This window comes from Balaenoptera ricei, chromosome 11 (assembly GCF_028023285.1).
Source record: "Balaenoptera ricei isolate mBalRic1 chromosome 11, mBalRic1.hap2, whole genome shotgun sequence".
NCBI lineage: Eukaryota > Metazoa > Chordata > Mammalia > Artiodactyla > Balaenopteridae > Balaenoptera > Balaenoptera ricei.
This window is the reverse complement of record NC_082649.1, coordinates 104,885,365-104,909,526: the sequence shown is the minus strand read 5'-3', so window position 1 is coordinate 104,909,526 and position 24,162 is coordinate 104,885,365. Positions and strand designations below refer to the sequence as shown.

The 24,162-nt window shown below is 47.9% G+C and overlaps 1 protein-coding gene across 1 annotated transcript; it reads left to right on the top strand.

Annotated features, from left to right (window-relative positions):
- Positions 1-5,325: 5,325 nt before the first annotated feature.
- Positions 5,326-23,078, top strand: ISY1 (ISY1 splicing factor homolog). The gene is made up of 11 exons (XM_059940499.1): positions 5,326-5,612; positions 7,558-7,580; positions 8,088-8,139; positions 9,113-9,178; positions 9,359-9,401; positions 12,230-12,342; positions 15,681-15,798; positions 18,716-18,838; positions 19,842-19,972; positions 22,050-22,136; positions 22,444-23,078. The coding sequence occupies exons 1-11, from the start codon at positions 5,610-5,612 to the stop codon at positions 22,549-22,551; spliced, it is 867 nt and encodes a 288-aa protein (XP_059796482.1). The 5' UTR covers positions 5,326-5,609; the 3' UTR covers positions 22,552-23,078.
- The last annotated feature ends 1,084 nt before the right edge of the window (positions 23,079-24,162 follow it).

The following is a 24,162-nucleotide window of genomic DNA, read 5'->3' as shown; positions in this document are numbered from 1 at the left end:
TTGGTGGCAGAGGTAATGAATTCAGTGACTTCTCAGTAGGACTTCCCCGGTTCACTGAGGTGGACTTCTTTCATAAGCACGGCTACCTGCGCCTGCAATCATCCTCCCTCGTGCCTTTTCCTTCCCACGGTAACCGTCCACTTCAGCCAGGTTCAGTTCAGATGTTCCTAGTGGCAGGTAGCTTGCCCTCTTGTGCCCCCTGTCATGATAGCCACAGGAGCGAGGTTTTCGCAGTCGGGGCCTCCACTTAGGGTGGATGCGTGTGGGGAGGAACGGGGAGCAGTTCCCCAAAAGGAGAATGGGGAACTCGTGTCATTCGACCTACATTTATAGTTCCTGGTCAGGCCACAGAGATTCATGCATTAGGCACATTTTCTCAGTACTTGATGCTTAGGTGAAGTTCCTACCATTTATGAGGCAGCCTTATTTGATCATTGGAGCTTTGGGGATCCTTCAAACCAAGAACTGATTAGACCTGGATGAATGTTTCAAGGTCAGGAGAAGATTTCTGTCTGATGTAGAGGAATGAGCATTTCTTTCATTGCCTCCAGGTGGTATTTTTAATTTGGGAGAGTGAAACTGCAAATGATATGGTCTGTTTACCACAGATGAGGTGACACTCGTCTCCAAGCTGAGACCATTTGCTTATCCACTAATATTTTGGGTGAAATATTCTACAACATGAACCTGAGCAGATAAGACAGAGGTCAGAGTTTTCAGTCACAGACCCCAGGAGTTACGTGTGACTTCTAAAAACGGGGCGAAGTAATCTCTCACCTCTCCCAAGGGTTATTGGTACCTCTGTACCCAGGCCTCCAAAACCCTTCTGGTTTTAGCAGCAGGGCCTTGCTCGTGTTTGAAGCTATGTAGCATCGTGCAGGCAGCATGGGCTGTGGTGTCGGAGCACATTGAAATCTTGGCTCTAGGTCAGTTGTTGGCTCCTATTTGAAACTGAGCCAGTAGCTCTAAGCTCATCTGTAAAGTGGAAAAAAAAACCTATATTGAAGAATCATCATGATGGATGATGTGAGACGTTGTTGGTAAAGGGCCTAGCACTTGGTAGAATAATCAGTGGTACCTCTTGTTTGTTTGCAAACTCTTCCTGCTGTGCCACCAGATAGCAGGCCACTTGAGAGGATTACCTCTCAGTGTTGGGCAAGTCTGAAATGGGACTGCACGAGCCATCTCTGGAACACTTAGTGTCCTGTCCAGCCACTGACTCCGGAGGCTGGAAGGCAGAAGCTGATGGGGGTGAAGCTGGTGAGCTGGGAAGTGGGGGAGGTGGTGCTGCAGGCAACTGGAGAAGAGCCCTGTCCCTCCAGGGACGGCAGCAGCTCCCTGGCTCTGCTGTGCTGCGGAGAGATTCTCCAGGGCTGGGGTGCGTGGGGGGAGCCGTCTACTGTTTTAAAGTGTGTTTAACGCATTCTTGGCTAAAGCTGAGCCACATTTTGAAAATCAGTTTTTCTTGGGCATTTAGATCTTGATTCCCAATTAGTTCACAATTTAAACTTTGGTTAGAAACGCGATTTGGCTTTGACAGTTTGAAACAAACACTACAAATACAATGGATTAAAGTTTTGTTAATAACTAAAATTTTTCTTATAACTTTGGGATGCTCCAGTCATACCCCTTCCTAAGGATTTTACCATACTCCATTTTTATTCTTTTCTTGGGTGTTAATACTCCTAAGAGACCCAAAAGAATGCCATCTTATCATGAGCATGGGAGTTTCTGGTATTTTTGGCTGGTTAACTCTAGGTTGGGGCACAGAAGCCCAAAGTCGATTAAAACCTGAGATTCTAGAAGTGAGGTTGAATCCTCTTTCAGAACAGTTCCTCTTAATACATTAATACATGATGAGTCTCTTTTAATTGCTATCTTTCAGACAGTTTAAATGTTGGAAACCTTTTTTCAAGAAATGAAGAGTTCTTAGAATATTTTTTTATAGTAGGCCTCAGGTGTTGAGCATGCCTTTTCGTTCTTTGTATAGTTTATAAATTTTCTGGATTGTCTGACTGATACGTTTCTATTCACTTCTTCACAGGCAAAATAGGTACACACCTGTATAATCAGAAGTATCCATAACTTTTTTGGTAAACGTTTGACTTAGCAAAATTACAAACTCATGGCCTTCTATGAATTACTTTTTATTATTTTTTTCTCATATTGTCACATCCTTATTTTCCCCTAAGAACAGAATGCTCCAACATCTATTCTGATTACAAGGAATCAACCACTGTTTTACTTTGCCATCTACAAAGGTCTCTTGCAATATAAGGTAACGTTCACAGGGTTTGGGGATCAGGACACGTACATAAAAGGGGGAGGGTATGCTACTACCTCAGGCTGCACTGTGTTCCCTCAAGATTCACAGCCATCTCACATGCAAAATGCATTCACCTCATCCCAACATCACTGAGAGTGTCAGCCCACCACAGTCTTTAAGTCTCATCTAAATGTCATCAGCTCCGCAGTCCCCAATCTCATTGTCTTAAGTCAGGTATGGGTGAGATCTGGGTATGATCCATCCCAGGGCAAAACTCCTGTCTGCGGTTTTATAACTTGTTTTAAGGTTATCTGCTCCCCAAAATCAATGGGAGGCATAGGACACCAGCAATCGGACAGAGGACACCACCTTTGACAATGGGAGACGAAGGAAAAGGCATCACTGGTCTCAGCCAGTTACAGAATCCAGCAGGGCAAACAGTATTAGGCTTTGAGGCCTGAGCATTTCCTCTGCTTGAGCTGCCTCCCCCGGAGCCATCCATTCTTTCCCATGAAGGGTGGCACCTGTTTACGGTTGCGTACTTCCATCAGTCTGTTTGCTGCCCCTACAATTTCAGGAGTCGAACAGCCTTTTCGTTTTTGTCCCCTCTCTGTCCCTCGAAGTCCAAGCTGGCAGTGGTTCTGCTGGTGTAAAATGTTCAGCCTAGGGGGTCTCCTGTGTATGTCATGGGAATTCACTCTGTTACACGAGAGGTTTCTCCACGGATCATTTCTGGATAATCCCATCTCTCTTCCTGGCTTCTGCTGAAATGGTTGAGGGGACCCACGAGTCACACACCTAATCTCTTCCAAAAGCCATCTGTCCTTTTAATCCTTCTGAGACACTAGAAAAGGGCTGCCCACCCACACCCTTGGCTTTTCCTCCAGAGCACATGTCCCTTGATAGTGAATCTCCTAATTTTAGCATCTTTTACAGTTTTACTGTGGATATATAGATAAAATATATAGACATATAGATGGTTGATACTAGGCTATGAATACAGAGATGCTTACTACAAAAAATGCTGTTACAGCACACAGGGTCACTAGGAAGCAGCATCAGCTGGGGCTGTTGGCCCGAACAGAAGGCAGCACAGCCTTGTTGTACGTGCCCTGTATTCAGCCATAAAATCTTCCATGTCAGACCTATGCTTGAGGTGGGTGTGGAGGTGGACATAGAAAACAAGAGAGGATTACAGTAAGGGCAGGCCTGTCGATCTTAAACCTAGTGATTTAAAGGCTAAGAGAGCTTTTACAAAGCGCTGCAAGCCCCTGAGCCTGGCCAGCTGATGGTACATGGGAGTTAGGTGAGGCCACACACTAGATCTGACTGCAGTGCATGGGGTTTTTGTTTTTGAAATAGTTGAGAGCTTTACATAGATCTGTTTTGAGCAGTTTTTGTGTGTAGTGTCTCCTTTAAAACCACAGCTCCTTAAGGCAAATGTCCCAATTTCGTGGATGAGGTAATATGAGAACAGGAAGATAAATACTCTTAGGCCAATTTCACAGCAGAGTAAAAGTTAAACAGAGAGGTTGAGTATGTCATCTGAGGCCACAGAGCTAAGAAGCGTTGGAATCGGGTTATGAATCCAGGCTGTCTGAACTGCCTTAAATGCTAAGCAGGCATTAGGTGGCTGGATGGAGGAGAAGGGTTCTGCAGGCAACAGGGACAGTTGACGTGGACAAAGACAGGATCGGTGTGAGGCTAGAGAGGAAGGACACTTAGCCGACTGTGGCAAGAGAAGTGGATCAGGATGCTCTGAGTTTCAAGTACCAGGAAGTCTGACTATTGGCTGCAACACTGAAGGGAATTTATTGGTTCACACAACTGAAGATTGAGTAGTGGGCTCCAGGCAAAGACTCAGCAACTCAGTGATGTCACCAAATACTAAGGATTAATCTGCCTTTGGAGTCTGAAAGTGGCTGTCAGCCTGGAAGGGAACCCCCCAATTCTCAAAATACTACATTTCTTCCTTCAAGGTGGCTGCTCCCATAGTCACCAGTCAGCAGAGAGGGGAAAAGGGTAAGGCACGTCCATACTGTTAAGGGCACCGCATAAGTGGCTCACATTCCTTTCATTCAATTCCCATTGGCCGTTATTTACTGGCAAACCCACACCTAGCCGTCAGGGAGGTGGGACGATGGAGTCTAGCAGAACGGCCTAAACTTTTAAGGAGAAAACTTGTCATGGTTCAGGCACGAGCTCCTGGTGTCTATCCCAAGTACATGTCTGTCCTGACATCCTGAACCACACACGTCAGCTGCTTCTCACGCTGGCCTGTACTTCCCGCCTGCAGCCCGAGTTCCCGGCATCGGTTAGGCCCCGTGGCGGAGCAAGTCGCCACGGCGAAGCACCATGCCTGCAAAGGGGGAGCCGCTGGAAATGGCTGAATTAGCCACCGGCCCTCGCCTGAATGTCACACCACAGCTCGCTCCATCACTGACACCCTGAGGGAGGGGCCACCAGGACCATCCCTACCGGTGGCCTCTCCCCTGCCTCCCTGGTCCTGGTCTGTGGCCCTTCTGATCCCCGCAACGTGCCCAGCAGACACCGACTGACCGTCCCTCTCTCACCACTCTCCTTACATAAGTGGCCTTTTCTCCCCTGGACCTTACATTGCTTATTTTAAAAGGGTGACCTCAAGCCCTGGTCCAGCTCCGACAGACCCCTCGATTCCAGGAGGAGAAAATCTCAGAAAAAGCACAGGCCGCAAGTAAACGCCTGGGAGGCGAGTGGGAGTTGGCGAGGCCGGGCCAGCTCCTGCCCCTGGAGAGCACGCAGGCGGCGGGAGGGCCCAGTCTAGCGGCCCCGTCCACTCAGAGGGATGAGGACGAGTAACTTCCACAGGGCGTGTCTGATCTCGCAGAACCAGACAGGGCAGGAGGGATGCGCACCTACAGTTGCACACACATCTCAGCTAGCCTCACACACAACCGCAGGACCGCGTGTGCAGGACCAACAGCTACCGCGGGACGTCTCGCCGTTGTTATCGCGAGAGCAAAACCAGCGCCCCGCGCCCAGTTAGAGGCACGTCGGTTCCACTGCGCAAGCGCGGTTCTGCCAGCGCCCCTATTTTCCGTACGGGCGTGACGGTGCGAGGTCAAGACGCCGAGGGAGGGCCGCCTACGGGAGCTCGCCTGCGTTTTCTTCCCCTCCCCGGGTCAACTCTCAATTTCGCTTCCGGTCCGTCACTTCTGGTCCTTCCCAGTTATCCTTCCGACTCAGAAGCCGGTGGTGCCGTCAGCGAAAACCTTCAGTTCCCGTCCGGGTCGGCCGCGCCTGGGGCGGCGAAGCTCCCTGGGCTGGGGCCGCGCGGCCTGAGGGCGGCGCCCTCCCTCGCACCATGGTGAGCGGGTCGGGGAGTGAGGGAGGCGAGCGGCGGGCCGGGTCCGGGGCGCCCAGGGGACCCCTGCGGGCTACAGGATCCGCGGCCGGGACGCGGGGGTCTTCGCGCCGCGTGAGCCCAGAGGCTGGAGGAAGCTGAGCCTCGGCGCCGCCGCGCCGTCCGCGGCCGTGCTTAGTCCGGACGGCGCGCTGTAGTTCCCCACCGGGAAGCCGAGGCTCCGGGAGGCGCAGGGCCGGCGCCGCGTCCCGTGAGGGGCCCAGCAGCGGTTTCTGCGCTGTTTGCCTTGTGTCTGCTCTCCGGGTCCCCGACGGGGAGCTTCCCGAGGGCAGGGTCTTCCCACCTCTGCCTCCTTAACGCCTGACACGGTGTCTGGCGCGTTGTCGGGGTCCACGGATGGACGAGTGGCCGGCGTCGTGTGACCGCAGGAGGGTGTGATCGCTGTGGGCGGGCGCGGGTGGTCGGCTGCTTCATTTGTTCTAGAAGCGCTCACGACGGAGCACGCAGTGCCGGCACAAGGAGGATACTCTTACATGTTGGTTACCATGATGGTCTCATTAAGCGAAGCACACGACGCCGTAATAAATGGTAGAAGGTGTAATGGATGCCATTGTAGATTGATGAGCCCAAGATCCGGAGGACGAGAGAAACCGGTGGACAAAAAGCAGCCCTTTCTATTCTCCAGCCCTCGGAGGATGTGCCCCGTATTACTGCTTCATACTAGCCGGCTCAGCCTCTTGATTCTGCCTCTTGTTTCTGAACTCTGACAAACAGGGAATCGCCGGTCTCCGTTCCCTAGCAGGACAGAAGGATCCCTGGGCCTGGATGTTTCTGGCAAACTGTCACCAACATGCATTCATATTTGTGGGTTTCCATCACCCCTGGTACATGCCCTTATCACAAGATTCATGGGTTTTTTGGGGAAATTCCTATGAGTTCCCTCAAAAGGGAGAACCGTGACTAAATTCCTAGTACCCAGCGTGGTGTTTCAAGCATGGAGTAAGCATTGAGAAACATTAAAGTAAATACTTAGAATCTGTAGGCTTTAATGAAATAGATAGGACACAGCCTCAGCCTTCAAGATGATGGCTTCTCCTGGGAGAACCTCTGTTTTATTCCTTAGTAGATATTGTGTTCATTTATCTATCAAACAAACTTGACAAGTTTGTTTCTGTGTCCATTGAAAGGGAGAGTCAAAAAGATTTAAATTGAGCTCACTTTTGCTGAGCTTCTGATGACTTCATGTATTTATCTCATTAAATCATCATGACATCTTTATGAGATAAAAGGTATGATCCCTGCTGTAAAGGTGGGGGAACTGAGGCTTAGAGAGACAACCTCTCAGGGATCGTAAGTTGGAGAGCCGGGAGTGAAACTCAAGTCCTTGACTCAGCAAGTACTCTTTCTACTTACACTGCAACCCAGAAAACGTGTTCCGTGTCTGACACTGTGTTTCAGGGATAATTGACTTGACATTAGTGCAACAGTATTTAGATAAAACTTACTTTGTAAAAGCCAGTCTTTCCTTCCTCAAATTTCACTGGCAGGGAACAGACAATTGTGATGCTGGGTGGAAATTGTGTGGTAGGTATAAACCCAGACAGAGGGGGGCAGCCTGGCTGGGATGAAGGGGCCACAGAAGAATTGTCTGGGACGGTGATAACACAGGTAAATTCTGAAGGATGAGTGGCCAGATCCAAGGGGTTTGGGGGAGTGGAGGAGTAAAGACTTTAGGTAGAGACAGCAGCGTAAGTAAGGCCACGGGATGTGGGCATCTTGTGATTGTTGTTGCGATTGTTACTATGTTCATGTACTACTTCAGGCATTCTGCTTGTGCCTGTGTCCTTGTGAAACTTTTCTCTACAAAGTAAATGAAACGTTTTTCTAGAAAGTAAAAGAAAAAGCTCTTTAAACGTGGACATTTTTTTCCCCTTCTCTCTCCTTTCAGGCCCGAAATGCGGAAAAGGCCATGTACGTATCAACTCGATTTCGTCTGTAAATTTCTGTTTGGTCTTTTGGTATAGCTTTCTTTCTCTACCTGTGTTGAAATAGTATTCATATAGTATTTGCCCATACATTTGTTTTCCCCATAGTGTTTTCTGACAGCTGCCAGAACTTACTCTGGATGAACATTTGCTCACCTGGGGTGGTGCAGGGGCTGATAGAGTGACAGCCCATAATATTAGTCTTTTTAACATCTGGATGTGTTGCTCGCCACAGTGGCCTGACGAGTAGAGTTTCCCACAGTCCAGTCCTTACACGCCGTATGGGTGAAAGGAACACAAATCCTTATAAGCCCTACCTTTTGGAACATGGAAACCCATAACTTCTCTGTGGTTTCTTGATTGCAATATGTATATATGTCTATGAGTAATGGATGACATTCAGTAAGGTCATGAGCAGATTTACCCATCCAGGAACTTGGATGATAAGAGATCTTTGAGCAGGATCTAACGGTGTCTTCTCTGTTCCCGGTAGGACGGCCTTAGCAAGATTTCGCCAAGCTCAGCTGGAAGAGGGAAAAGTAAAGGTTGGTTTAAATCTTCCTCATGAATTTTTAAATCATTGAGAAGAAGTGCAGTAAAACTCCCTCCTGAACAGACTTCAGACTCCAGATCTTCCTCTTCCTCGTCCATGCTTTCCTGTGTCTTATGAGTCTGTACACTTGAATCCCAGGTAGCTGGGGCAGTGTGATGATCTGACTGCTTGTGCTTCTGTCTGCTCTGTAATATGATGATTGGGTTTCCATGCTATCCCAGCCCTGCCTAATACTGAATGGTACAAAGTGGGGTGTGCTGTGAGGAGCAGCTCTAACCTGAAACCAGTAATGACCTTAGCGCATGGAGACTCAGCCAGGTTAGGGGGAATATGTACTGTTCCTTGAATATTTTTGTTTTGTTTTTTAAAATTATACACACCCCCGCACACACACCTGTATACACACAGACATGCATGTATGTGTATGTTCTAAACACTGAGAGCTGTCATTTCCTAAGGTAGTATAAATATGTCATGAAATGGGTATAACCGGGTGTACTTCGCCATCTCTCTGTAACAACTGACCCTGAACAACACGAGTTTGAACTGCATTGGTTCACTTATACACGGATGTTTTTCAACGGTAAATACTACAGAACTACACGGTTTGTGCTTGGTTGAATCTGTGGGTGCGGAAGAAACACAGATACTGAAGCCCGACTGTAAGTTATACTTGGGTTAACCCCCATGTTGCTCAGGGGTCAAGTGTACTGGACTTTTACGTTGTTTCCAGTGGCTGCCTGTACCAGGTACAATGCAGTGAATTTTTTGCCTGTGTAGTTCTTTCCTAAGGAGAGGCTGCAGCGTGAGCCATAAGGCTTGATGAAGAGCACCTGGAACTGAAGCTGCAGATGTCTTTAGCCTGTTAGACATTTCAGGCTTCAGGCCTGAGTCAGTCATGAATGTTGCACAAAGCTTGTAATTTCATACAGTACAGCGGCAGCATGTGTTCTGCTTTTCCTTAGGAGCGAAGACCCTTCCTTGCCTCCGAGTGTACTGAGCTGCCCAAAGCCGAGAAGTGGAGACGACAGGTATGTGCTGGGTGAATCTGATCTTACGGAAGAACAGGTCTCTGATGGCTTTTGTAGCTACATGACTCTTCAACCAGAATTCTAAGAATTTTTAATTACTGATTTTGAATTATATATTTCTTATGCTTTCAGGCTTACTCAAAAGTCATAAAAATATATTGCCTTTTATTTTTTTCACAGATCATTGGAGAAATCTCAAAAAAAGTGGCTCAAATTCAGAATGGTAAGCTAGCCTGTCTGTTTAAAGTGCTCGATTCTCACATCCACAATTAGCCTTGGGGACGTCAGCCTCCTCTCTCAATAATCAATAGAACAGGGACTTCCCTGGTGGCGCAGTGGTTAAGAATCCGCCTGCCAATGCAGGAGACACAGGTTCAATCCCTGGTCTGGGATGATCCCATATGCCACGGAGCAACTAAGCCTGTGTGCCACAACTACTGTGCCTGGGGTCTAGAGTCCGTGAGCCACAACTACTGAGCCCACGTGCTGCAACTACTGAAGCCCGCACGCCTAGAGCCCGTGCTCCACAACAAGAGAAGCCACCACAATGAGAAGCCTGCGCACCGCAACAAAGAGTAGCCCCCGCTCACCACAGCTAGAGAAAGCCCATGCGCAGCAACAAAGACCCAACGCAGCCAAAAATTAAATAAATTAATTAAAAAAAAAAAAATCAATAGAACAAGTAGGTACAAAATGAGTAAGAACATAGAAGAACTGAACAATACTATCGATCAGTTTGACCTAGTTGACCTTTATGGAACACTCCACCTCACAAAAAAGAGTACAATTTCTTTTTTTAAGAGCAAATGGAATATTCACCAAAATAAAGCATATTTTAGGTTATAATATGAATGTTAGAAAACTTACTTAAAATTTTGCAAAGTATGTTCACTGATTATAACACAGTTAACATAGAAATCGATAACAAAAAGATATCTGGAAAATTCCTAACTATTTAGAAATTAAACATACTTCTAAACAACCCATACTAAGAGGAAACCTCAAGGAGATTAGAAAATATTTTGAACTGAATGAGAATGAAAACGTAATGTCAGAATTCAGGGGACAAAAAAATTTATGGCGTGCAGGTAAAGCAGTGTTTAGGTGAAAATTTATAGCATTAAAATAAAAGAAAATAAGAAAGGTCTCAAGTCAGTGATCTAAGCTTCTACCCTAAGAAACTTAAAAGGAGGAGCAAATTAATTCCAAAGTAAGCAGAGGGAAGGAAATAATAAAGAGAAGAAATCAATGAAATTGAAAACAGAAGATGAATAGAGAAAATAGAACAAAAGCGGGTTCTTTAAAAAGATCAGGACTTACCTGGTGGCGCAGTGGTTAAGAATCCAACGGCCAATGCAGGGGCCCATGTGCTGCACGCAGCAGCGGAGACCCAGCGCAGCCAAAAATAAATAAATTAAAAAAATTAAAAACAAAACCCAAAAAAAAAACCTCAGCTAACTGGGAATTGAAGGGAACTTTTTTTTTTTTTCCTCATAAGGGACTTCTACCAAAAAACCTATAGCCAGCTATAGGTTGAATGCTTTCCTGCTAAGATCAGGAACAAGGTGGAGATATCCATTCTCACCACTTCTATTCAGTATTGTACTGGAATTCCCTTCCAGTACAATAAAGCAAGAAAAGGAAATAAAAGGCCCAAAGATTGGAAGGGAAGAAAAATGCTCTATTCTGAGATGACATAACTTTCTGTGTAGAAAATCCCAAGGAATCTACAGAAAGATTTCTAAAATGAATAAATGAGTTTAGCAAGATCGCAGAATAGAAAGTCAATACACAAAAATCAATTCTATTTCTATGTACTAGCAGTGAACATTTGGAACTAGAACTTTTATTAAAGTGTTATTTACAGAAGCATCAAAACACAAGAAATACTTAGGTATAAATCTAACAAAATATATGTATGACCTGTATGCTGAAAACTATAAAACAGTGATGAAAGAAGTCAAAGAACCAATCAAATGGAGACATAGACAGTGTTTGTGGATGGGAAGACTCAATATAGGAAAGGTGTCGATTCGTTTTCTTTTTGAAATCTATCACAGTCAAAATCCCAGCAGTGGTTTTTGGTTTATGTTGACGAACTGTTTCTAAAATTTAAATGGAAAGGCAAAGGAACTAGAATAGCCAAAGCAGTTTTGAAAAAGAAAAAAATTGGAGTATTCATAACACCTAATTTCATGATTTAATGTAAAGCTAAAGCTATTCAAGACAATTGGGTATTGGTGAAAGATAGACACACAGACCAATTGAACAGAGTAAGAAGTCCAGAAATAGGGGCACACGTATGTGGTCAGTTGACTTGACAAAGGCACAAAAGCAATTCCGTGGAGAAAGGGAAGGCTTCTCCCTTGGAATAGCCCCAACTGCTCCTGGCTCCCAGCCGCCAACGACTACACCTCAGCAAACTCCCTGTCGTCATCCCTTTAAATCTGTCCCTTATGGACTTCCCTGGCGGCCCAGTGGTTAAGAACCCGCGCTTCCACTGCAGGGGGCACAGGTTCGATCCCTGGTCGGGGGAGGTAAGATATGGCGTGCTGCGCGGTGCAGCCAAAAAATAAATAAGTAAAAAATAAAGACTATAAATCTGTCCCTTAGGCTCAATTCTCAGGCCCTAGTCTTTGTCGAAGATGTTCCCACTTAACTAGGTGTTGCTTTCCTGAAAGGACTAGACTAACACAGACTGCCGCCAGCCCTGATGCTGTCGCTGCCTCACTGCATCTTGGCTGACACTGATTGGACGCTGTGTCCCCACCTCTAAGAGTTCACTGTTTCAGTGGCGGTGTAAATGGAGCTGCAGGGTTGCTTCAGTTTGTGTTTCTGTGGTTGCTAATGAGGATGAAGCTCTTTCCCCCCCGTGCTGCTCAAACTCTGTGCATGATTGTTGCCCTTCCGTGAGTTCGGTGTGGGTGGGTTTTCTTATAAATTGAAATAGTATCTTTGTGTTATGCACCTCTTTAGGTGTTGACATTCACTCTTAAGGCTATGACATCGAGTGGTATTTTCAAGAAACGATAGGACATTTTTGTTTTCTAGCTGGTCTAGGTGAATTCCGAATTCGTGACCTGAATGATGAAATTAACAAGCTGCTAAGAGAGAAGGGACACTGGGAGGCCCGGATCAAGGAGCTGGGCGGTCCTGACTATGGGGTAAGCAAGCCGCGGCCCGGGGGGCTGAGCACGGGCGCTGTCTCCCTGCAGGGTGGCTCCTGCTGCCCCCGCAGCCCTGCCACAGAGTAGGCACTGGAGAGATGAAAGGAGGCTTGACAGTGCCTGTTGCGCGTGGACAGGAAACGTGAAAGCACGGGCCAGTGGTGCTTAAAGGTCCACAGCGCAGGCCTCAGCACGTGTACTGGCCAGGTGTTCCAGAGTGAGCCACGCGGGCTCCCTGGGCCTCTTGTTTGAAATGGCCTTGGCCCCTCACAGTCTTCTCTGAACTCCTTGAGAATTGGGACAACCATTCCATTGTAGGCTTCTGTACTCAAGGGGGCCCTGGGGACATGGCTGTGCTTCCTTTCTCTGGATTCTTTAAATGCAGTATTCTAGAACAGTGACTTTCAAGCTTTTAGGCCCATGACCCACTCTAAAATAAACACACACACACACACACACACACACACACACACTCACTCACTATATCACAGCGCAGTACTGAAAAAATACTTGGTATATGTTGCTGCAGTTTGATATTTTCTATTCTGTTCTATCTTGATTTTTTAAAAAATTGATGATTATGACCCATGTAATGGATTTCACGACCCGCCAGTGGGTCTCAACTTTGAAAAATGCTGCCCCAGGCCCTGCCCCATTTACCCAGGTCATTTGAACCAGTAGTATCTAGTCAGTGGACTGTAGTATGTTATGTAAGAAATATGTGCAGTTTTTGTATGTATTTAATGCAAAACCACAGTTCTCACGTTAGTACCTGGCCTAAAAATGAGGCATTTATTCTTGTTGCAGAAACAAAGGCACTTCCACTCCTGGAGTACCTGTGCTAGGAACGTTCTCACTGCATCTTCAGTAGTTCTGTGACGGTGATTTTGCTCCCTGTCAGACTGCTTTAGTGCAGAGGTTTATTACCCTTCCTGGAAGGGTTGCAAAATTAATATGTACGATATTCTTAAGTTCCACCACCCAGAGTCAACAGTAATGTTTTTATGTATTTCCTTCTAGAGTCTTTTTTTTTTAATTTATTATTTTTATTTTTGGCTGTGCTGGGTCTTCATTGCTGCGCGCGGCCTTTCTCTAGTTGCGGTGAGCGGGGGCCACCCTTCATTGCAGTGCATGGGCTTCTCATTGCGGTGGCTTCTCTTGTTGCGGAGCATGGGCTCTAGGCACGTGGGCTTCAGTAGTTGTGACTCGCAGGCTCAGTAGTTGTGGCGCACGGGCTTAGTTGCTCCGTGGCATGTGGGATCTTCCCGGACCAGCGCTCGAACCCATGTCCCCTGCATTGGCAGGCGGATTCTTAACCACTGCGCCACCAGGGAAGCCCTAGTGTCTTTTTCATGCTAAAGAATTTTATTTTTATTTTCTATGTACAAAAGTAACATTTAGGGAATTCCCTGGTGGTCGAGTGGTTAGGACTCAGCACTTTAACTGCTGTGGCCCAGGTTCTGTCCCTTGTCGGGGAACTAAGATCCTGCAAGCCGCGCAGCACAGCTAAAAAAAAAAAAAGTGACACATTTAGAGTTTGTTTTACCAGATGGTGGTGATGGTTGCATGACACTATGAATGTACTAATACCACTGACCTGGACACTTAAAAATGGTTAAGAAGGTAAATTTTATGTTACGTGTATTTTAGTACAATAATAAGAGAAAAAGTAATATGTTAAGTTCAGAAAAGTATAGAGCAGAACACCATGCAGTCATGATCCTTTTAACTAGGAGCAGCTTCTGGAATGTTTCCGTCCATTGTTTTTCCATGAGTCCTGTAACTGAGGTCATACTCATGTATGTACAATTTTGGTTCTAGGTTTTATACTTCTTTTCAAAATGGTAACTTTGATTGTATAAAGAATACCTACTTTTATGTCAAAAAAAAAAGAATACAAAACAAAAAATATAAAAATTCTAAAATATAAAAAAATTTGGGCTTCCCTGGTGGCGCAGTGGTTGAGAATCTGCCTGCCAATGCAGGGGACACGGGTTCGAGCCCTGGTCTGGGAAGATCCCACATGCCGCGGAGCAACTAGGCCCGTGAGCCACAACTACTGAGCCTGCGCGTTTGGAGCCTGTGCTCCGCAACAAGAGAGGCCGCGATAGTGAGAGGCCCGCGCACCGCGGTGAAGAGTGGCCCCCGCTCGCCGCAACTAGAGAAAGCCCTCGCACAGAAACGAAGACCCAACACAGCCATAAATAATTAATAAATAAATAAATAAAGGGAAAAAGATGGTTCAATTAAAAAAAAAAGCAACATCAGCAACAACAAAAGCAAAAATTCCAAATACTTCTTTGGCAATTCTAATAAAAGGATGTATTTAAAAAAAAAAAATTTTATATACTCTATGTGTGATATAGATTACATTATATATTTTCCTACCACCCAGAAATGACTGCTATTAACATTTTCTACTTATCTTTCTAGAATTTCTTCTATGCATATATATATATATTTATTTTTACAGATAATGGTTCATTATTCTAACTATATGCTTTGTTCACTTAACAGTTTATCAGACGCATATGTTCATGTCAGTAAATAATCATTTATATAATCGTTTCAAAAAGCATTTCTGAGCTCACAGAAAGTTCCACAAATTGTATAGAGAAATCCTATGTACCCTTTATACAGATTTACCAGTTTTTAACATTTTGCTGTATTTGCTTTATCATTTTCTATGTGTACCTTGAGATTTATTTTCTCTGAACCGTTTGAGGCTTAAATACATCATGTTCTTTTACCCCTTAATACTTAAGGGGTATTTCCTAAGAGATACTTTCGTGTGTATAAGAATGTTCTCTTATATAAGCATGGTAGAGTTTAAGACATTTAACTTTGATACAATCACTTGGCTGTTTTATTGAGTTTCATCCTTATGGCCTTTCCCCTTACGGCACAGAGCCTTGTCCAGGGTCACATACTGTATGCAGCTGTCAACATCATCATTTTTAGTGGAGAGAATTCCATCTTCTGGATATTTCATTTGTCTTCTACTGCTTGTCATTTAGGTTTTTTGCAATTTTTTAAAGCTTTTTTCACTTAACATTATATTGTGTTTTTCTAAGTCAATATAAGAGTTTCGTATGAACCATCATTTTTAAGCTATAGGATATGTTCCATCCTGAATATGCTATAATTTACTTAAATCATCCTCTTACTGTTAGGTATTTAGGTTGATTTTTAAGGGATTAAAAAAAGTACCTAAATATATTTCTGTGTACATTAATATTTTCTACCTTTAGCATTATCATCTTAAATCTGTTTGCAAACATGGAAATAGTGGGTTTAAGGATCAGATCCATTTTCTCTTTTTCCTTCCCAATAAGAAAGTTGGCCCTAAAATGCTGGATCATGAAGGGAAAGAAGTCCCAGGAAATCGAGGTTACAAGTACTTCGGAGCAGCGAAAGACTTGCCTGGCGTCAGAGAGCTGTTTGAGAGAGAACGTAAGTAACTGGTGTTCGCCGGGGTGTTAGCCTGGGAATCTTGGTCCTGCTTGTAACAGGAGACATGCCGTCTGCAGGGCACTCTTCCTATGCCGTTTCTTAGCCTCACAGCAGCCCCGTGTCCTCAGAGGATTTTCGTTCTCAGGTGGGCACACAGTTGGGGTGAGAACGGGAACCCAGAACTGACAGGTGTCAGATTGCAGGCTCTGCCCACACCCGTCTGAGTGTGAACGAGGAGTCTCCCTATTTGCAGTTCAGTCAGCTTCATTTTCAGTTATGTGTTCAGTTGAAACAACTCTTAACTGAAGGACACATGACACCTCGGGCCGAACCCCGAAATGCACAAGTGGAGGAGAGTGAATCCAAGCCGGGCACCCTCTCCGCTCCTGCCCTTCCCTCCACAGCCCTGGGAGCCTCCAAAATGCAGTTGGAAACCGCTGGTCTGGAATTTCTGTGTATCTTAATTTTGACTTTTCAAAAAGCCGTCCAAGCATTTTATAGAAAGAAGTGTGGAAAGCAGAGAAGGATGAGACCAGGATTCCTCTCACTGCTGGCGTTCTGCTGTTTCCTTCCAGTCGGTTTCCTATTTGTTTAAAAATACAATTCTGCTTTCATGAAGCCCTGCTCATTCTTAAATTCATTATGCACACACTGGTTTTGCATGCGTGATTGGCATCACTTAAAATAATTCAGAGTTTAAATATCATGCCGTTTATTATGAATGCAGTATAATTTTATTATAGACACGATGTAAAATACAGAAAATCAGAAAAAACACCCACGTTTTCACAACTTACGGATGAGGGTTGTTGACATGTTGGGGTGTATCCCCTTCCAGTTTTTTAAGGCTCCTAAAGTGAGGGTGTGCTGTGTATGTTACTTTTTTTTTTTTTTTTTGCTTTTACATTGTTTCTAAATTTATTTTTATTTATTCCAGTCATAGAGTTGTTTTTTTTTTTTTAACCAAGAAAGTGCACAACTTAGTCTTAATGCGTATAATGGAAATAGTAGCACAGGGACTTCCGTGGCGGTCCAGTGGTTAAGACTCTGTGCTTCCACTACAGGGGGCACGGGTTTAAACCCTGGTTGGGAAACTAATACCCCGAATGCCGCACGGCAAAAAAAAAAAAAAAATAGTAGCACAGTCCCCTTGATCCCCTTGACCCCCATCCCAGTGCCCTGCTAGAGGTGACCCGTCACTGTTATTATCTGTTTGGAATGTTCCCTTCCAGCCTTTTCCATGTACTCCCATGCTTATTTCATCAACTAAATTACATCAGCATAAGTGACAGGTGACTCAACCCCAATTACTTTAGGCAGAAAAGTCTATAAATTTATTGGCTCCCATAACTGACAAGGTTGCCTTCAGGAATGGCCGGTTCCAGGTCACATTGCTCCGTGTTGCAGTTTTGGCTTCCATCCTGTGAGCTTTTTTCTCTGTCTCACTCTCCTCTTGTGGTGGCTGGTTGTCCGTCATCGACTTAAATTTTGTTCTCTCTCAGCAACAGATTTTTTTCCCCCAAAACAGTTCAAGCAGAATTCCCAGAGTTGAGTCTGGTTGGCTTTGGTTGGATCACAGCTCCATCCTGTGGCCGGAATGCATGCAGCGCTCTGAGGCTGCTAGGTTTCAACCTGTCCTGGATGCAGCCCACGTGGTAGAGGGGTGGACAGGGTTGTGTGTGCAGGCCGTCCGTGTCCCCTCATGGTTCTCCTTAGAACGCCAAGTGATGCGACGGATTAGAGAGTCTCAGGGATTAACCGTATTTGGTGTGACCATCCCTCCTTTGGTATTTAGTTATTTCTAGATGTTTATAATTATAACATTTTTGCTGATCTGGTGCTTGAAACAATGTATTATTTTTATTTTTTTGTTCCCCCCATTACTAATGAAATTGACAATTGAATTCAGTTACTAAATGAAATTTTCATACATAAGAGTTTTTTCTTCTTCAATTATCAGCTTTTATTCTTTGACTAATATGTTGGGTTGTCATTTCCCTTTTGATTTTCAAGTATTACTAAATATTCTGAATAGTAATTCTTAGTCTGAAAGTATTTTCTTCAGGAATTTCTCATTTATCTTTTTTGTTTGTAGTTTCTTTTGTTTTATCTGTATTCTTAGTTTTTTCATTAAATATTATGGCATTTCCTGTGTTGTTAAAGCACCCTATGAAGCAGCATTACTGGGGCTTCAGGATCCCCTCCCCTCCGCCATGCTTGAATTGCAGATCATAATCCTTGGGTGTCCAAGTTTTCACTGTTGTATAAATAACGCTGTGATGCACACCTCTGCCCATAAAGCTTTGCCAGCTTTTGTTTCTGTTTTTTAAATTAGGATAGATTCCTTCTAACTGGACTAATTGGTCAAAGATTTCAACACTGATTTAATTTTATTTATTTATTTATTTTAAATTTATTTTATTTATTTATTTTTGCCTGCATTGGGTCTCCGTTGCTGCACGCAGGCTTTCTCTAGTTGCAGCGAACAGGAGCTACTCTTCGTTGCGGTGCACAGACTTTTCATCATGGTAGCTTCTCTTGTTGCGGAGCACAGGCTCTAGGCGTGCGGGCTTCAGTAGTTGTGGCTCGTGAGCTCAGTAGTTGTGGCTCAGTAGCTGTGGCTCACGGGCTTAGTTGCTCTGCAGCATGTGGGATCTTCCGGGACCAGGGCTTGAACCCGTGTCCCCTGCATTGGCAGGCGGATTCTTAACCACTGTGCCACCAGGGAAGCCCTCAACACTGATTTTAAAAAGAGTGGTACCACGTATATAATCCCATTACTAGTGTAGAGAAGTGCCTATTTCATGATATTTTCATGAACACACCTACTGTATGCCTGCGTAAGATTGTATGAGGAGAAGGCTTGAGTGAGATTATGACGGGGAATTCAGCTAAGCTGGTGAATTCTTTCTTTTAGCTCTTCCTCCTCCAAGAAAGACACGCGCTGAGCTCATGAAGGCGATCGATTTTGAATACTACGGTTACCTAGATGAAGACGATGGTGTTATTGTGCCTTTGGAACAGGAATATGAAAAGAAACGTAGGTCTGCGGGCATTTCATTTCATTGCTGCTGGCATCTGGTTTCTTTTCTCTCCCTTGAAAATGGGGTTTTATTTTTATTTTTATAAGGAACATTTTTTTTTTAGGGCTTTTTAAAAAATTGAAGTAGTTGATGTACAATATTATGTAAGTTACAGGTGTACAGTATAGAGATTCACAATTTTTAAAGGTATATTCCATTAGCAGTTATTATAAAATATTGGCTGTATTTCCCATGTTGTATAATATATCCTTGTATAGCTTATTTTATCTTAATAGTTTGTACCTCTTAATCCCCTACCGCTAAATTGCCTCTCCCCGCTTCCCTCTCTCTACTGGTAACCACTAGTTTGTTCTCTATATCTGTGAGTCTGCTTCTTTTTTGTTATATTCACTAGTTTGTTGTATTTTTTAGATTCCACATAGAAGTGAGATCGTACAGTATTTCTCTTTCTCTCTCTGACTTACTTCACTTAGTGTGATAATCTGTAGGTCCATCCATGTTGCTGCAGATGGCATTATTTCATTCTTTTTTATGGCTGAGTAGGATCCCGTTGTGTATATGCATGTGTGTGTGTGTGTGTGTGTGTGTGTGTGTGTGTGTGTATACACCACATCTTATTTACCCATCTATCTGTTGATGGGCACTTAGTTTACTTCCATATCTTGGCAACAGTAAATAATACTGTTGTGAACATTGGGGTGCATGTATCTTTTCGAATTAGTGTTTTGTTTTTTTCGGATATATACCCAGGAATGGAATTGCTGGATCACATGGTAGTTCTAGTTTTAGTTTTTTGAGAGCCTCAGGGTGCTGAACTGGGGAGGATCTGGGTGTGTCCCCTAAAAGCTGCCCTCCCGTCTGATTCCTGTCTGATTCCTGCCCACCGGGGCAGGATGAAGCTGACCCTTTCCAGCAGGGAGGCCTTGGCCTCGCCCTGCGTGGTGTTTAACGCTTTCTTAGAGGCCAGAGTGAGTAACGCCTGCTCTCCCTTGTCTGCAGTCAGAGCCGAATTAGTGGACAAGTGGAAAGCAGAGAGAGAGGCCCGGCTGGCAAGAGGGGAGAAGGAGGAGGAGGAGGAAGAGGAGGAGGAGGAGGAGGAGGTCAACATCTATGCTGTCACCGACGAGGAGGTACTGGGCGGGCGGCAGGGGACCCCCTGGCACTCACCGCCTTCTCTGTGCCGTGGAGGATGGGGGGGCGGTAGCAGGAAGCACAGACGAGGGGTCAGGGTCAAGGCCCGGCTCTTGCCCCTGCCGCCATCTGAGGCTTCGGCCTTCTCTCCTAGACGGTGGGGATGAAGGTCACCTCCCGGCTTCACAGGGAGGGTTCCAGAGAGGAACGGCTGTGAGGGCACTTGTGAAACTGCTTTACACCAGGGATGACTTACTTGCATCTCAGAGATAGGCCCTCCTGAACATGCTGGAATTGGATATATAAACACATTTGAAGCCAGTGTGTTTTAGCCCATGACCTCATTGTTTCTGCTTAAATGGCAGTGCCAGTAACTCTTCTGTAGTCTTAACCAGCCCAGAGCAAGGAAGAGACTTCCTCAGGGGGTCCCGGTTGGGGATGGAGCCGTGATCCCTCAGGCAGAGCCCCCTTGCTCCCAGCACCCCTGCAGGCCTTGCTCCCTGGGCAGGTCCAGGATGGAACTGATTTGCTGGACTGAGCAAGGGGAGGGGAGGCACCCATGCCTGGACTATGGGTCAGGCCCTGTGTGACATCACATGGCTTGCCGTGACGTCAGTGGCAAGGAAGCAGGCTCAGAGAGGCTTAAGTCACCGTCACACAGGATCTAGCAGACCTGAGGTTCGTGCCCTCAGGCAGGCATTTGAAGCAGGATGGCAGCGTGCCCTAGGAAGATTTTCTCTAGATGCAAATAATCCATTTGCTCTTTCAAGGGATGTTTGTTTAATGAGTGGCTACTGTGAGGCCCACTCGAGGGGCAGGACAGCAAACACGCTTCGCTTGTGGCTTGAAGTCTGGGGAGACAGTCCGGTCAGCAGACACCGTGGGAAATGGCAACTGTGATAGGAGCTCTAGGTAGCAACATGGTGAAGGCAGGGCCAGTGAAGGCTTTGCTGGGGACGTGACCCTTCAGCTGAGATCCGGAAACAAGGGGGGATTAACCACGCGAAGAGGCAGCAGGGAACAGCGTGAGCGGATGACCCCACGGGAGCGTGGGGGACAGAGGACGGGCCGGTGGCTGGAGGGCAGAGTGGGGGCAGAGTGGAGGCTGGGGGAGGGGAGGTGGGCCGAGCAAGGGCCCCGGCTCCCCTGGGGAAGCGTTTTCCTTTACCGTGAGAGCGATGGAAGGCCATCAGAGGATTTAAGAATTGTTTATCCTGAAATGCTTAAGATTTACGGGAAGTTGCAGAGCTGCTGCCGAGGGTCCTGTGTGGTCCTTCACACGGTGTCCCCAGTGGCTTGCACAGTGACAGCGCAGTGTCCACCGAGGGACCTGATGCGGTATGACGCGTGTGGGCAGTGCTGTGTCTTTCATCACGTGTGTGGATTCTTTGGGGCTACAACAGCCTTCCTTGTTGGAGTCAGCCCTGAGGAGTGGAACTTCCACCCGTGGGCTCGCCTGGGTGGATACAGCCCGACTTTCCCAGAGCCCTGGGACCGGTTTCTCCTACCAGCGGCATCTGAGAGCTTCCACCGCGGCTTTCCTGGCAGCTGGTGACGTGGGGCGGGGGCGGGGTCAGGGTCCGGCCCAGAGACCCGCGGGCAGTGGACCTGCCTCCGCTCAGGCCTCCTCTCTCCTCACGCCTCCAGGGCTACGTCATTCCTTAGGTTATGAGTGATCTCTGCTGACTCACGGGCAGCCTCTGAGTGATGCTTTCTTCTAGATATGCTTTTTTTAAGTTTAATTAAAAAAATAGATAATGTATTCACAAGACTCAAAATGCAAAACGTATACAGAGATTCCACACAGCGTCTCTTTCGCAGCCCTGTCCTCTGTCCACTGGCTCTCACTGAGATCACTGGCTTCTCTTTTCTTCCTCGTACAAGAGGTCGCGCAATACACAGTGTTCTGTTGCTTCTTGTACTTAATGCTGTGTCTCGGGTGTCTCTCTGTCTGAGAACACAGCTTCCTCGTCGCTGTTTTTCCTTTTAAATGGCTGCAGGCTGGTGCACGTTATGGCGGTGCCGGCACTTGTTAACGGTCTCGTCCGCGCGGCCTCTGGTTGTACTCTTTTGCAGTCTGACGAGGAGGGCGGCCAGGAGAAAGGAGGGGAGGACGGGCAGCAGAAGTTCATCGCTCACGTCCCGGTGCCGTCGCAGCAAGAGGTAGGACGGGCTGGGGGCCGCCTGGCCTCCGAGGGGCCCCACGGGGCGCCGCGTGGTTTTCTTGGTGCTTCCTGTCCCTTGGGGCGGCTCTCGCTCCCGACCGCAGGGCGTTGGTCCCTGGGGTCAGGTTAGGGCGAGGCATCCAGACGAGGCGCCTTGGGGGCAGCAGTTGAGCACTGTGTCGCTCACCTGCTCCCCGGCGGAGATCGGGGCCTCGGACGCAGGGTGCTGGGCTCCCGGCCGGGCCCAGGCGGCGTGTTGGCCTCGCAGGGCCTGCGGCCTGAGCCCTCCGCTCTCCCGCCCGCAGATCGAGGAGGCGCTCGTGCGGAGGAAGAAGATGGAGCTCCTGCAGAAGTACACCAGCGAGACGCTGCAGGCCCAGAGCGAGGAGGCCAGGCGGCTCCTGGGCTACTAGGGCCGAGCCGGGGCCGCCGCCCAGCGCCGTGGGAGGTGGGCCGCCCGGGCCGCCTGCCGCTTCTCCTCCTTCCTCCCTCCCCTGCTCTCGCCTGCGTGCTGACCGAGGGCCGTTTGCCTGCAGGATGCCCCGGTGTCCCCTCATCCCGGTGTTTTGCTGACGTGTGAACCCACTTACTTCTGTCTTGAGTGTGTAGGACGCGCCGCTCCCTGTCAGCCTTTGAGTGTCTTACGTAGCCTCCTCCTGTCGTTTGGTGGGGAGGGCGACCAGTTAGTGACACTCCTAAAAAGCGCAGACGTGTCTGTAGCTCCTCTTGAAGAATGAGGAGGTGTGTGGGCCCCGAGCCCACGGCCCACGCGGCGCGGCCGGCGGAGCTCCGCCTCCGGGGCAGCTCTGCCCTCGGTTCAGACCCCTCGGCTGGCCTTGCTCCTTGCTGCCCGGGTGGCAGGAGTTTGAGTTTGCTACTGCTGTCTAGGACTGGTTCTGCAGAGAGCTATTTTTATTAAAGATTTTTGTGTGAAAGGCAACCTCCAGGTCTGGGCTGCCTGTCTTGAGGCCGTGCCTGCACTGGGACCTGAGTGAGGTTCACAGTCACTGCAGGGGACGGGGTCCCGAAACACGCAGCCCTGATGTGGGAGGGCTGGGACCAGCGGCGGCCCGTCTGGGAGCTGAGGAGGTGGCGGGGCTGTCCTCCCGTGGCCCCCGCACCCACGGCTGCGGATCAGGGCTGACGCGGCAGGGCCGCGGCGCCGGCCTGTGGGGAGCACACAGAGGATGTCCGGGAGTCGGTCCAAACCCGCCATCCCGGCCGAGTCTTTCCCTCCCGGTGGGGAGAACCCACAGCAGAGGCCGCAGCTCCGGGCAGAGTTGGGGGGGCTCCCCACCCTCAGGAGGGGTTCTGGGCGTGTCGGCAGAGCCGTGTAGCTGCCGCGGTCCCGGCGGGCCTCCCGAAGGAGACTGGGGGCAGCGGAGTAGTGCCAGCCTGAGCGAGGGGGTGACCGTCAGCGTGTGACCTGCCTTAGGATGTTCCCGAGCCAGGGTGGAGGGTGTCAGGCGGAGACCGGGCAGGGTGGGGAGTGGCCGTGGGGAAGGTGACGTGGGGCTTCAGAGCTGTGAGTGGGAGGGGAGGGGAGGGCACAGGACTGGACGGGGGGCTTCCCTTCCCTGGAGGCAGGGCTGGAGGGGCCCCTCGGCTGAGCCCCTGGGCGAGTGTGTGCCGGGAGCCTCGGCTGAGCCCCTGGGCGAGTGTGTGCCGGGAGCCTCGGCTGAGCCCCTGGGCGAGTGTGTGCCGGGAGCAGAGAGGGTCAGGGCTGGAGCGCTGGGAGCCCCGGGAGCCGGGCAGGGTCAGACTCAGCCCTGGGATCCACACCCAGCCCGGGGCTGGCCCCAGGCAGGGGCTCAGGAGCGAACTCAGTGGGGACTTGGAGCAGGTCCCTCTGGACACCGGCCTCAGGTTCCCTGTCTTAAAGGCCAGGACTGGACCTGCTGCCCTCCGAGTTCCCCCCGGGTCTGGGCAGTCCCATGGGGTGGGCAGAGGCGAGGGGGGGGCCTTGGGACAGACTGGCCCTGGGGAGCGTTTGGAGGGCCCAGCTCAGACGGCCCAGTTACGGG

What these genes read in the sequence shown, in the direction of transcription:
- ISY1 (XM_059940499.1), top strand. An exon ending in CGAAATGCGGAAAAGGCCAT is followed by an intron (nt 7,581 to 8,087) that starts GTACGTATCAAC and finishes TGTTCCCGGTAG; the next exon opens with GACGGCCTTAGCAAGATTTC. An exon ending in AGTGGCTCAAATTCAGAATG is followed by an intron (nt 9,402 to 12,229) that starts GTAAGCTAGCCT and finishes TTTGTTTTCTAG; the next exon opens with CTGGTCTAGGTGAATTCCGA.